Source organism: Zonotrichia albicollis, chromosome 3 (assembly GCF_047830755.1).
Source record: "Zonotrichia albicollis isolate bZonAlb1 chromosome 3, bZonAlb1.hap1, whole genome shotgun sequence".
Taxonomy (NCBI): Eukaryota; Metazoa; Chordata; class Aves; order Passeriformes; family Passerellidae; genus Zonotrichia; species Zonotrichia albicollis.
Window position 1 is genome coordinate 56,038,557 of NC_133821.1, and position 13,626 is coordinate 56,052,182.

At 39.6% G+C, this 13,626-nt stretch overlaps 1 protein-coding gene across 1 annotated transcript in view; it reads right to left on the reverse strand.

Moving 5' to 3' along the window:
• Positions 1-13,626, reverse strand: part of HEATR1 (HEAT repeat containing 1) — a 36,774-nt gene that overhangs the window by 5,049 nt on the left and 18,099 nt on the right. Inside the window, exons 23-40 of the mRNA XM_014267437.3 lie at positions 13,159-13,290; positions 12,654-12,760; positions 11,454-11,597; positions 10,593-10,711; positions 10,206-10,327; positions 8,620-8,748; positions 7,159-7,389; positions 6,358-6,484; positions 5,890-6,053; positions 5,224-5,270; positions 4,432-4,555; positions 3,511-3,651; positions 3,006-3,295; positions 2,119-2,269; positions 1,429-1,587; positions 630-764; positions 276-380; positions 14-182 (exon numbers count right to left, since the gene is read on the reverse strand). Coding sequence (XP_014122912.2) covers positions 14-182; positions 276-380; positions 630-764; positions 1,429-1,587; positions 2,119-2,269; positions 3,006-3,295; positions 3,511-3,651; positions 4,432-4,555; positions 5,224-5,270; positions 5,890-6,053; positions 6,358-6,484; positions 7,159-7,389; positions 8,620-8,748; positions 10,206-10,327; positions 10,593-10,711; positions 11,454-11,597; positions 12,654-12,760; positions 13,159-13,290 — 2,596 coding nt within the window. The remainder of the gene's footprint in view (positions 1-13; positions 183-275; positions 381-629; positions 765-1,428; positions 1,588-2,118; positions 2,270-3,005; positions 3,296-3,510; positions 3,652-4,431; positions 4,556-5,223; positions 5,271-5,889; positions 6,054-6,357; positions 6,485-7,158; positions 7,390-8,619; positions 8,749-10,205; positions 10,328-10,592; positions 10,712-11,453; positions 11,598-12,653; positions 12,761-13,158; positions 13,291-13,626) is intronic.

Here is a 13,626-nt window from a genome sequence, read left to right on the forward strand (position 1 = left end):
ATTGACAACTTACCAGTTTTAGAAATGTTGACCTGGTTCAGTGTCTCAGCAAACGGCTTCACTAAGTGACCAGCAAAGAGGGTGAAGAGCCCCTTGAGCTTGTCTGCAATGCAGTCTGCTATGCGGTGGAATGTCAGCAGCCTGTCTCTTAGGGCAGCCTCTGTTTTGGACCAATCAAAGAGCTGAAAGTGAAAGGCAGATTAGCTGTTTCCTGTGTCTGTGCACTGGAAAACACAAACATGCTGATGCAGATGAATTACATTTAGACTTCTTACCTTGAAGAAGAGGGGCCTGAAAGAAGCTTCGGACAGTTTCATAACCATACTGATTAGACAGTCAATAATGTAAGCCTCTATCTTACCAACTTCCTCTAAATCATCCTAGAAAAATCAGAAAACATAATTCTAAGTTTGAAATGCAAGAATTTGAGCTTTCAAAGCACATTTTAATTTTGTCTATTTCAGACTAAATACTTAACTACCAGGTTTTCCACCATAAAACCAATGTGGAACAGAATATCTGATACCCAGAATTTCAGAGCACGTGTACAATGGAATCTTTTCTTAAACAAGTGATGCAATTGGCATGTAGAGAGGTGCAGCTGCTGCTCATCCTCCCAATTGAGCTACCTCGGCATGCTCTGTTCGGAAGTCCAAGACTTTCATGAAAAATGCCGTCAGTTCAGGCTGATGGGAGATCAGGTGCTCCTTCTCCATACCAGTAATGTGCTCCTTCAAAATGTTCATAAGGGGACCCAGGCAGTTCTGCCAAAACAAAAGCAGAGCAATGCAAAGGCAACTGTGATATTGACAGTAATTGAAAAACATAACTAGGGAATGAGTAAATGTACTTCATGCATTTACTCACTGAAATACTGTTGATAAAATAAATAAGCTTTTTCCCTGTACTTTTGGGGGCTTAAGTTAGTAGGATTCCTGAAAAGCATTTTGTCTACCCTCTGCCACACTGGAAAAAATTCTCACTCGCTCACGTTCCTAGCACATAAATGAAGTCTTTTATGGATGGGATGATCTCCAAAGCATTCATCATCTAACATGCAAAGGACATGGGGAAGTGGTGGATCTCTTTCAGATCTACCTTTCCTGAATCACTGCAGCAGTACAAAAACCTCCAGAGATAATAACATAACGACTATGGTCGATTTGGCTGGGATGGAGTTGGTTCTCTTCAGAGCAGCTCACATGGTGCTGTGCTTTAGATCTGTGACCAAAGCAATGCTGATTACACAGCGGTGTTTTAGCTATTGCTGGACAGTGCTTGTGAGACTTCCTTTGTTTCCCACTCTTCAGCCACAGCGAGGAGGATGGTGGTGGCCACAGTGCCAGGAGGGGACACAGCTGAACCAAATTTTGGCTCTGTTTCTTCTCCATCTTTCTGACAGTACTGGGGGATGAAGAAAGCCCTTACCTTGCGGGTATGCAGCACTTCACTGTAACACTTGGTGACCGCAGGCAGCAGTATGCGGGGAGCCAGCCTCGTCGCTAGGATGGATTTCAGTGCTGCTACACGGACACTGATCTGGGAAGTGGGACCGAACTCGGCCACAATCTTTTCCAAGCGGACAACCTGTGAGGAATCCCAACAAAAGTTAGGCCTACTTAGCAACTTAAGATTTTATTTTATAGTAGTTGTCTGCTTCAAATGTCAGACAGGAATTTTGCTGTTCGCACCACTTGGAACACCTTATGCTAAGGTCTGTGTACAAAGCCTCACTGTCTTCAGAGGACACACACTGAAAAATGCCCGTGTCAGCAGCAGAGGGTTAGAATGACTCCCACAAGAGTGTCAGATACACATATGAGGAGACTGAATATTACAGAATGATTTCTTTGTGATTCACCTCCCTTTACAAAGATGAAAAATATAACCTGAGGGAGGAGAAGGAGATGCTTTTAGGTTCTGTATCTGAGTTACCTGCAAAAGAAGGTGAGTAGAAGAGTGGTTATGAGCTTTCACAAAGTTGGCACACACTCCTACTTCAGTTTCAGAGATAAGAAAGTCATCTCTGGGATTACTGGATACTAAAAAAGTAATTCTTCTGGGATCTGGGCAAGTCCTGTCCCCCCCTTACAAACCTGTAGGAGTCACAGAGCTCACCTGCAACAAGCACTCCAAAAGGTAAGGACTAAGGAAGTGTGGCAGTGTTTCTGCAACCTTTAGCAGAGCAGTGATGGCACTCAGCAGGTAAATCTCATTGGAGACCAGCTCCTTCTTACTTTTTAAAGTCTTCAAGAGTGCCGGCATCAGCCTGTGAATAACCACACATAAACAGAGAAATGTGAAATAACTGACCATTTGGAGGTATGTTTCCAATCCAATAAATCCATCTGTTAAGCCTGCAGGGACAATTTTCAGAAGAATTTTTACATGTGTATTCAAGAAAGCTCAGTATTCTAGGCTCACTGTCATATTTTATTTTGAAGCTAATGAAGGATATTAAATTTAGAGTCACAGAATGGTCTGGTCAGATGAAATCTTTAAAGATCATCTAGATCAACACTTTTCACTCTATCAGGTTACTCAAAGCCCTGTCTTTAGTTTAAAGATTTAATGACAATAAGAGACTTGTATTTGTAAAGAAATGAAACAGTTTTACAAGGAACAAGTCAGATACTTGGATTCTTCTTGGATAGGGAGAATAAAATAATGTAGCATGAAGGGTTTTCAACAGTTTTTAAATGCAATTTCTTCTACAGAAAAAATACCAACTATGGTCTGATTTTTCTAAAGCCATAGAGGTTGCCTCTCTAGCAGCAGACTCCATAAGGAACTCTACTGTGCATTATAAAAGTCTTGCAATTTTTCCCACTAGTTTCTTAGTTCTATGACCACAAAGCACCTTCAAGCACGAAAAATATTTTTAATCTTGTCTGCACAAAACACACACAGGGGCAGACTGCTTTCATCAGCATTCCTTCAGTAATGCATTTTGGTGTAACTAACTCCTGCTGCAGCTGGTGCTGTTAAGAAGAACCCAAGAGTACCTTGGAAGCTGAGGTATTGCTTGGGCTTTCAGTGTACAGGTGACCTCAGCTATACACAGCAAAGCACTTCCCATCACATTTTTTTCTTCCTTCTCTGAAGAAATGAGATCAATGGCTGTTTTCAGAACAGGCACAAATGGCGCTGGATTTTCTGTGCCAAAACCTTTGCAGAGCAGCTTGAGGCTGAACAAAGCAGTCTGCCTGTTGATGGCCTGCTCCTCCTCTTCCTCCTTTCTTCTGCACTTGACAATGGCAATGAGCTCAGGAACCAGCTCTAAGAGCTGCAGGATCTGAGAGGACAGGAGAACACACACATCAGACATTCAGTGAGAAGCTCAGGACCTGCAAGGTAGCTGTGGGCAGGTAGCCTTCATGTCACTGCTCAAGAGCCCTTGCCAGGCTTGGCACTGGCATGTGCCACCTTTACAGGGGATCAGGCACTTGCACATGAATCTCTCTCTGGGTACTTTTGCTACAGGAACTGGGTTTAAGCCCTTTGCCTCACCTGGCTCTTGTGCCACTTGGTGCGCTGCTGCACCTTGTTGTTCAGGAGGTCCATGGCCTTGCGCCTCACCGACGGCAGCTGATTCATCATCAGCCCCCCAATCACAGGGATGAAGGTTTCTGTTGGCAGTAAGGCATTGACCTACAAGGCAACAAACAAAACAGTACCAGAAATGCTTTTGCATGCACTGTGACATGGCAGCCTCCTGATAAGACTCTCTTCAACTTCCCTCATGGGTTTCAAGAACAAAGAAGATGGGACAAGCCAGCAATGCTGTATCTGAGGCATGCAAAACAACAAAGCAGGTTCCAGCTTTGTTGTGTTCACTGGCTGCTAAGCAGCCATTATCCACTAGCTCTGAGATTTCCTCAGCAAGTCCTTTTGTCCACCCTTGTGAGCTCTATCCCTCTTTACCCAAAATAATTCTGCGAATGCCCTCTCCATGTACATCAAGAAAACTGGAATATGCTTTACAGGTAAAAAAAATTCCAACAAGATAGCCACTCAAATTCTACAAATACATTTCTAATCAGAAAAAATAGTAAGAGGAAAAGTGTAAGGATTTAAATGCATGTAGAAATATGCAACAGCATTAGCTAAATAATTTTATGAGTTAACAGTGAGAAATGCTGCCAAGAGCCATTTTTCTCCACCAGACATAGTGAAGGGACTGCTTATAGCCAGTGGAACATTAAACTAAAGGAAACAAGCATTCCTGATTTTTGTTCTGCTTGTCCTAAGAAGCTGTTAGCTGTAGTTATTCAGGTTGTTAGCTGAGTTTAAACATTGATGTACCAGGCTGCAGACCATCCAATGAAATATAGTACTAATGCAACAGGAAACCCTACGAAGTTTATAATCATATCAACAAGCAAAAGCAGCAATGTCCCAGTGCTAACCATGGGGGCTAGTGAGACTTACTTTATCCAGCATATCATAGCACTTGCTAAGCAGAACCCTCCAGAATTTGGCTGTTGGCTTGTCCACATTTCCTTCCACTGAAGATGCCACAGTGTTTATGTACTGAAGAACTTCTTCCAACAGCCTAGACAGAAAGGAAATAACTTTCAGCAAGTTACAATGAGACTAAAGAAGTCTATTGTTATTACTGGAACGCATAAAATCTTACAAGGCAGCAAAAATACAAGGAAATGAAACAGAAAAATTTAAAAGTGAGCATTCATGGAACACAGCATTTAAATAAATCTTACACCCTTTTTCTCTTGGAACAAACATACAAGCTAGGCCTCTGCAAAAGAAACCCTCAATCTCCCTATCACTGCCTTTTACAGCACAATGGCTACAAGTGTGACCTTTGATTACACCAATACAGAGGCACCTGTGAACAATGATCCTTTTTTTTTTTTAACCAATGAACCAATATATTTTGCTAAAAATCTCAAATTCCTTTGGTGATTCAGACATGAATAGCCTGACAATTATGGCAAAGCATGTAAATAACCTCTATCAAAAATACAAAAAAAGAGTGGACATTGGGTAGAGCAATCTTTCAGAAATAAAAAGTTTCACATTCCATTAAAAGAAAAAAATAAAACAAAAACAAGTAACGTGCACATAATAAATACTGCTTGTTGCAGAGGACATTTAAAAAGTATCATTAGAGTAAAAGATATTCTAATGGCACTACACCTAAAGATATTCCTGGGTTGCACTAAAAGCTAAAAATAGGAGTAGGGCATATTTAAAGCATACCTCTGTTCCAACTCCTGCAGCTCTTCTGGTTCTTCATATTCAACTATCTGGTTTAAAAAGCAAGAATGAAAATATGAAACTTTCCTCCCCTCATTAAACTAAAATGCCAGAATACACTAATTTGGTTTTTCTGAATCAAATGTCCACTAACATGGTAATTATGAGTCCCTACATTTGTATTTAAGCCATCATTCTAGAAGGAAATTTGAGAACCCTGGGCAATGCAGCCACATTAGCAAATGCAGTTCATACTGGTGGATGATTTTCAGCTGAAAAACTGGGTCTACCTGCTAGAGTCAGAGCCTGAAATTCACAACATTTTGTCTTTACAATTAACACCATGAATCCCACACTGAATTTGGAGTTAGACAGGCTGTGAGTGAAATCCCAAGCTCCATAAAGCCAGTGGGAATACACTGGAGTCAGAATTTCACTTGGTTACCTATGCATCAGTCACATAAATGGAGACTGTCTGGAAAAGCCTTATTAAAAATAACATTACTGAGAGGTTTCAAAACTGTGCCAATAAAGGTGTCAGCACGATACACTGGACAGTGCCCCCACTTTGAACATAAAGTCATACTAAAAAGTAAATTACACCTCAGCTATTACAATATGGCACAATCACTTACTGTGATCAGTCTAGAAGCAAACTGCCATTATTACCTTTTTCACAAAACTCTGAGAAGACAGAAGCTGTGACATGAAGGAGACTGACAAGAATTTGAAATGCCGGAGTTGTTTGTCGGAGTGAGATTCCACATTAAAGAGCTGCCCCTCCTGATTTTTTGGCTTTGTCTTACACGTTAACTTCTTTGTCCCAGGATCATCTGTTGAAGACATTGACAAAACAAATTTGCATCCAAAAATTAAAGCTATTTCATTTCTGATCACAGAAACAAAGTAAAATTACAGTTGATCAAAGTCCCATCCAGCCTGGCACTGAACGCTGACGAGGATGGGGCACCCCCCACCTCCCTGAGACACTTGTTCCAGTGCTTCACCACTCTCAGAGTAAAAAGCTTCTTCCTTATATCTAGTCTGAAGCTATCCCTTTTCAGTTTAAAACCACCACCCATTGTCTCCTATATCAGGAAGATTTACATGCATTTGCTGTCTCTGCTTTGTGGTTACCTTCTTTATTCTCTGGCAGCTCTGTCAGATACTGGATTATCTTCATCACGCTCTGGAACTGAGAACGTACATTAAATTCGCAGCAGATGGAAATCCAAAATTCAGTGTCTGCTTCCAGAACAGCATCCTGTTAATGGTTCAGAAAAAAAAATAATTATTTCAAGGATTAAGAAAGGATATTTCTATCAATACTAATAAAAATACTCGAAAATGCCTCAGTGAGCTTGTGAAAATGCCATGCTGAGCTGGACACTTCCAGGATTAATACCAGTGGTAAAAGCAGCAAGCCCTTGGAGACAACAAAGCTCCAGAGGGTAAAGAGAGAGATTAAACTGCTGCAGCAAAGACTATCTTCTCCAATGTTCCTTTAATAATTCTTTCTGTTTCCCCCATAAACTGTGCTTTCACCTAATCTCAGGGCCTGCCTACACAAAAACTTATTAGGGTTTTCATCTTAGTCTATAGAGAACGACCAGTATCATGTTCCACAAACACAACTGAAGGGGAAAAACCCAACTTCATTACTACTGAAGCACTACATAATTAGATTATCAGCTCTTCAGATCAAGGATTGCTACACAATATGATGTGATCTACTGTTCAGGCCCCAGGACACAGCACTACTGAATGTGCAGTACAAGTCACAGCCAACCCCACCATCAGGTTCTGCTGTAGCACAAATCCAGAGCTCACTACCTTTTCCAGCATGACCTGAGGCTTATTAGGAACTCCCTAAAGGCAAGACTGTGATGAAAAGAGATCAGGCTCTCAGGGAAAAAGCTGACCCCTCAGCCTGCTAACCTTGTCTGTGCTTGGCGTCGCTGTCACAGTTTTGGTCACGTACTGCTCGAAGAGCAGCACCAGGAGAACCCAGAGGAATTTATCTCCTCCCACCGTAGTGATCAGCTGGGACAGGATGGGCAGGCGCCGGTGCTCCGGCACGTGGGGCAGGGCATCCACAAACACGCGAATGACCTTGATCACCACCTCCTCCACGCTTCCCGAGGACTCCGACAAGTCACTGTCTTCAGCCTGGCCACAAACACAGCAGTTCACACACGTTACTGCAGCAGGGTACAAGGCCTTTCTTGCAACTTCAGAAAATAAGAGAGGGCACTAAGTGCCAGATAGCAGCATATCTGGCAAATGCATAATCTCAAGGAAAATCTAAGTGCTCCCAAGAAAAGTTTGTAATCATACGGTTCTTTTGCAGTGTTAAAGGAAGATGCTTCAAATAAAATTTAAAAAAGGGAGAAAAAAAAGAACAAAAAAGAGAAAAACTACTTGACATCAGCTGAAACAAACAAGACATTATCAAGAGAAAGCAAAACCACATCCTTCAGAAAACTTTGAGTTAGGGTCTTAGATTCAAGGGCCTAGGAAAAATAATATACATGGGCTACATGGCCTCAAGTAACAGAAGTCTCTTCCCACATGTAATAATCGTGTGCCACAAATAATTTGTCACAGAAACTTGTGCAGGCTGCTAGGAAAGGTTTTAAAGAAAAAAATTAAAGAAATCAATTTCTCTCTCTTTTTATATAACAGAGAACGATAACTGATGAGGATATATAAGGATGAAAAATGTGTACACATACAATTAAATGTAGTCTGGGAAATCCTCAGCCCATTATCGAAAACATTTTTTTTTCTCAATTCACTTTTACATGACATTATACATCATGTTTCATGTTTAAATCTAATTATGATCCAGAATCAAGATTTCTTTGGTGCAAGAGAAATCTGACTGAAGAAACTGTTGATTTGAAAAACAAGGATCTATTTTTGTTTTGATTGATAGCCATTTATCTAAGAGGTCCAGGCAAAATCAAGAAAGGCCCCACAAACACCAGCAGGAAGAATAAAAGCACTTCCACTTCTTTCAAACCACATCTACTACTACTATGACCATGACATATTATAGAACTAATAACCAGATTCTTCCTTCCAATGGTTCCTCTACTGAACTTGCCTGTTATTTTTATGACAAAAAGCTTGAACTTAAAGTATGTTTCAGGACCTCTCAACATACAGTTGTGGAAATTTTGGCTAAACCATTTATAAAGTGCAGAAACTCAAGACTGAAAAGAAGCAGCAGTCTGATGAACTTGGTCAGAGACACAGAAGTCTGAATTACATTATATTACATACAATTTAATGTCTATAAAAATAATCCTAGAGTAGGTGACAACTTATTCTACCACCAATATTCTAAATAAAGTTACTTAATTAATAATCTTTCCATTAAGTAGACAAATATACCTGTATAAGAGCAGGAATAATCATCTGCACTGTCTTGTTAATGACTTGGAAAGTGTAGGTGTCATCCAGACGCAGGACATTTGCTCCCATGAATGTAAAAATGGGCATGATATTGTGAAGAACTTTATCCTGGAAAAGAATAGATGAAATTAGTTCATGCTGCTGTGCATATTGTACCTTGAGGCATTTCTCATTCCTACAAATGACACTAGATTCCTATTAAAAAACTCAAAAAATCAAAAGAGAATCATTATTATCTTTCAAAATCTCCTTAAATGAGTTTTAAATGCATATTGTCCCTTAATGCTACTTACTGTGTCATTGGCAGATTTCTAAACATTATTTAGAAACCAAGACACACATCCAAGCAACTAATTAGAGAGTGGAAATTGAGAATTTAGTGTGATAAAACACCTTGTATCCTTCAGTGCCAGTTGAAGACAAGTAAAACCAGCTATGAGGAAATCTGCAGAAGCACAAAATGTGGTTGTGGCAGATTCCAGTGATTTTCCCACCCACTTTTTTTTTGTATCTGTAAAACATCTGCAATATCCACAATCATACAGTGTAAACTAACCATACTAATTTCAATTTTTGGCTTTTTGGGGCCTAGACTGTAATCATACTAACCAATTTTAAAAAGGCTGAGTTAGGAGGTGTCATCTAGCTCAAAAGTTAGTTTCCTACATTTTGCCAGGACTTAGAGCAATAAATCATGGGCATATTTTTCATTTAGTTTTAGTGATTGGAAGAAGTGTTTTATATTTTAAAAGTGAGATTAAATGAATACAAAATGTTTCCTTCTGTTCTGACCTTGACAATTTTTTAAGAGCCAATATTAATGTAAAACAAATGCCTGACTCTCTAGCAGGTGATGGCAGTAAGATGGACAAAAAACCCCCAAACAATAAAACTACAAAATCCCCCAAAAATTTATCAACAATATCACAGTTTTATCTTTAGGAAAACATGCTACCTTTCCAAACATGTGGAGAATATACTGAGGTGAATATAAAGATGCAAGCTGAGTTTGATACACCTGGGTACATTTTGCTGGTTTAGAGTTTCAAAGCAAAAGAATCTTAGAACAGTGTACAGTCAAATTTCAGTCCATAGAAGAAAAGGCCTGTTTCTTGGTCAATTAAAATCAAAACAACCCAGTTCTATTATCAACTACAATTTCATTTTTCAGTGTTGTACAAGATAGGAACTTGTAAGAATGCATGTGCTAACAGACCAGGTATTTTCCCTTTTTATATAAAAAAGCAGGAGAAAGAAGAAACAAGGCATGAGAACTCTGACCACAGTGGAAAGGTCAGGCAGGGCTGGTGTCAGAAAACTGCTTCCATTTCTACTGCACTCCACTGCGAGCCACAAATGGCCGGCGACCAAAGCATCAAGACAGACATTTGTTTTTAACTAAAATGGAATAGAAAGCCCTAAAAGAGCAGGGACCCTGTCCATTTTGCCTCTGGCTCCTTTTCAGGAAGTTTTTCCCCACAGAACAGATCTGTATGTTCTTCACTCTACCCAATATTTGGAAACCAACGACAAGAGCCAACGCATAAATTCCAGGTGTTACTTACAGGAAATATTCCAGCAACAGCACTAAGGAGCAGCAGACAATGGTGGTGTGTCTGGGGCATTTTAGAATACCTGATGCACTGAACTATCAGTTCCACACTGAATTTTTCTTTGTCCAGGATATCTGCAGGTAAAAATACTCACTTATTAATACATCAGTGGCCAGCCATGTACGAGCAAACAGTACACTCAAGCATTGTTTTTAGTGTGCAAACTATACCTAGTGCATCTACAAAAACTATTAGGAAGGTAAACTTGTTTACCCTCATAGAGAAATCCCTCTCTCCTCAACAAAACAACATAGACTGAGGAAGAAAACCAAGTTGAGACCATTGTTTTAATGCTGAGCTGTGAGAGAATTACCAAGAGATGAGTCTGGTGATTTTTACCTGCTGGGACCTTGCTACCATCTGATGACAATTTCTGACAGATGTTCAGCAGGCAGCTGAGGATCAGCTGCTTTGTATATTCCATATTTTCTTCTTTTGATGCTGCGCGTTCCAGACACCTATACATTCATGGAAAAAAAGAGATGCAAAAATAAGTAACCAAACATTAAGACACAAATAAGAAACTGCAATTTTAATTCACCATAAATTCTACATGGAGGCTTCCAAAAAGTCTTTCCCAAAAGTTTTGGCAAAGTTTCTTCGCCAAAAATTTCTGGTTTTTTGTCTTTAAATGCATCAACTGGTCTAATAAAAGACACATATCAAAGCACTGCCAAAAACTTAAGTAACTCCTGGACTATAATTGTTAGTCTATGTACAAGCAAGTCATAAGGAAAGAAAGACAAACACCCAATCTATATAAATTTACCCTAAGTGCCTGGATATAGGGCTGGCAGGAAAAACAATCATTTCCTTAGGTTACACTGGACTAAGACTGTTCCACAATGTATTGGGAGGAATTTCAAAGCTTAGAGAATTATAAAACTCTGCTGAAGACAAGAGTCCTGCCAGTTATCCCAGTTTTAGCATAGGTGTCATCCTTCTTAGCAATCCCAAGCCCTCTGCCCAATACAGTTTTCACAGAAGAGAAGCTATGCATCAGGTAAAAATCTTACTGTTTCAAAAGGAAAAAAATCATAACTTCCCATTCCCCTCCTCCTCCTGACTGGCCTAAAAGAAGTTCAGTTGAAAAAAGGCAATCTAAGCTACAAAACATGGCAAAAAGCACAGACCCAGTAGCCCATATTTCCATGTTTGGGGTGTCTGCTGCAGCAGAGAGGGGTCCAGGCTCTGTTTTACCTGCTCAGAAGGTTGAAAAGTGCAGGCACCAATGCCTGCGGATGCCGAAGCTTCTTCTTATGCTGCAGTAACTCCAGAATAAGCATCACCCTCTGCCAGCTAGACTGCTTTGTTGCTGGTGCCAATTCTGCACCTTGAGGCCTTCTAAAAAGACAGGACAAACAAGCATGGATTGTCAAAACAAATGCTACCGTGCTTCAGGAAACACACACACCCCCCCCAATTAAAAAAAAGACAATTCTTCTTTCACATAGTATTGTACGTCCTTTACTGCTGCTCCCTGTAGGGGTGGCAGTGTGTGGGCTTCTGACTGAAGCAGCAACACATTTTAAACAAACAGCAAAAAAATTTCAGACTGAACTTGAAAAAACAAGTGTTTATTGGAAACAATTCTGGAAGTGGGGTGGAAAACAAAAAAAAAATCTGTTGCCAGGTAACTGTCCAAATGATGATCTGCTTGCCATCCAGGAAACTTCCTTCTCTGGAAATACTAGTGGTTAACACACTGACTATGCAGGCAATGGGGGAGAATGTATGAGTATGTCTGTTTGTAAACTGTGACAGGTACAGTTTACAGATGGGTCAATCTAATAGGTGATAATTATTCAAAATGGTCAAGTGAAGGAAAATTAGAAAAGCTATTCCAGGTCAAATCAGGAAAATTAACTCAGTACCCTGTTTCAATAGGGCTGAAAGAATGTTTAAAGACAGTAAGTACAGTGAACAAAACAGTTCCTCATGAGAATGGAGAGAAGAAATAGGACAAAGATTTAAAAATTAGTGATTATATTACCACCTTACTGGAAACAAACCACTGGTTTTGAGTCAACTAATGAATATTTTGATGAACATCTGTTAGGTTTCAGCCAAGTGTATGTAATTTGTCCATGCATCTATATTTTAAACTAACCTTACCATTAACAAAAATCAATCTTGTGCAACTGTGCCATGATTCTATAACAGCAACTGTCAAGATTAAACATACTGGATTTTTAAATACATTTTGATTGTATTTCCATAAGCTCTCAAACAGTGACATGAGTTGGTTTCTCCATGCCAAAAGTAGCTTGGATTTATTTTACTGTGAAAAGAAGAAATGCTTGCTTGTGTTTTCAGTGCAAACTATGCAAAGTATTAAGACAATACATTTGGTGTTTTCAGACTGAATGGATAATACTTGTGGGTTTCTAGTTACTTTACCTCTGTTGCTGCATTTTCTGCCTTCTAGTCTGTTGAACAGTGGCCAGATTTTTGGTTTTCTCAGGAGGCTCCAGTTCTTTGACAATCTGCTCAGCACACACTGTAATCTGAAACAAAACAATAACAATGCAAGCACCAATGAAAATTTGTCACATAACATATCAGTGCCCTGCCTTTTTTAAAAACACATCTCTTTCATGCACATAAGCATATAATCCACGTATTCCTGTCATATTCCCAGAAAATGAAAATCAGTGCAGCAGAAGTGACTTCTGCTGCATTCATTCACTTAGTGTAGTAAGTGACTAACAGGTGGCTATTAAAGAAACACCTTTTAAAAGCAGTCACTTAACAAAATTTTCATGCTATTAACACTATTCTTTGACAAAAAGCTTCCCATTCCTTTCCCACTATAAATGATATAAACAACAAGTGTTACTGAATGTAGGTGACACAAAATCACACTGCAATGGGTTTAAACATATTTCTGGAGGTTGCCACTTACCCCTTTAAACACACTGCTGATTGTCTGGGCACAAAGTGGGTTCTTACAGTCTAAGAGTAAGTCAAACAATACTTTTAGTAGCTTCTGTTGCACCATCCCATCTGAAACAGCTGCAAAGAATGGCTTAGTAATCTACAAAAGGGAAAAAAAAAGATGCAGAGAGGTTTACTTTAAGAAGGTAACAAAATTGCAAAGTGTTGAATTAATATATGTTGGATTCTGTATGACACATCCTATCATGGAGTACTGCAAAAAACTGCATATTAACTACATACTTGTATATATCCAGGAATGGACATATACAAAAAGGGGTAGATCACAGGCACATGAAATATCCAACAGACAAACTGATTTCTGAAATTTTTCACACAACTGACTGGTGTGGGGAACAAACTTGCTGTTGCCAGCCTTTAGGAAGGACATGCCTACACCTGGCCAATGCAGGCCTGAATCTGTAGCTTCCTTCAA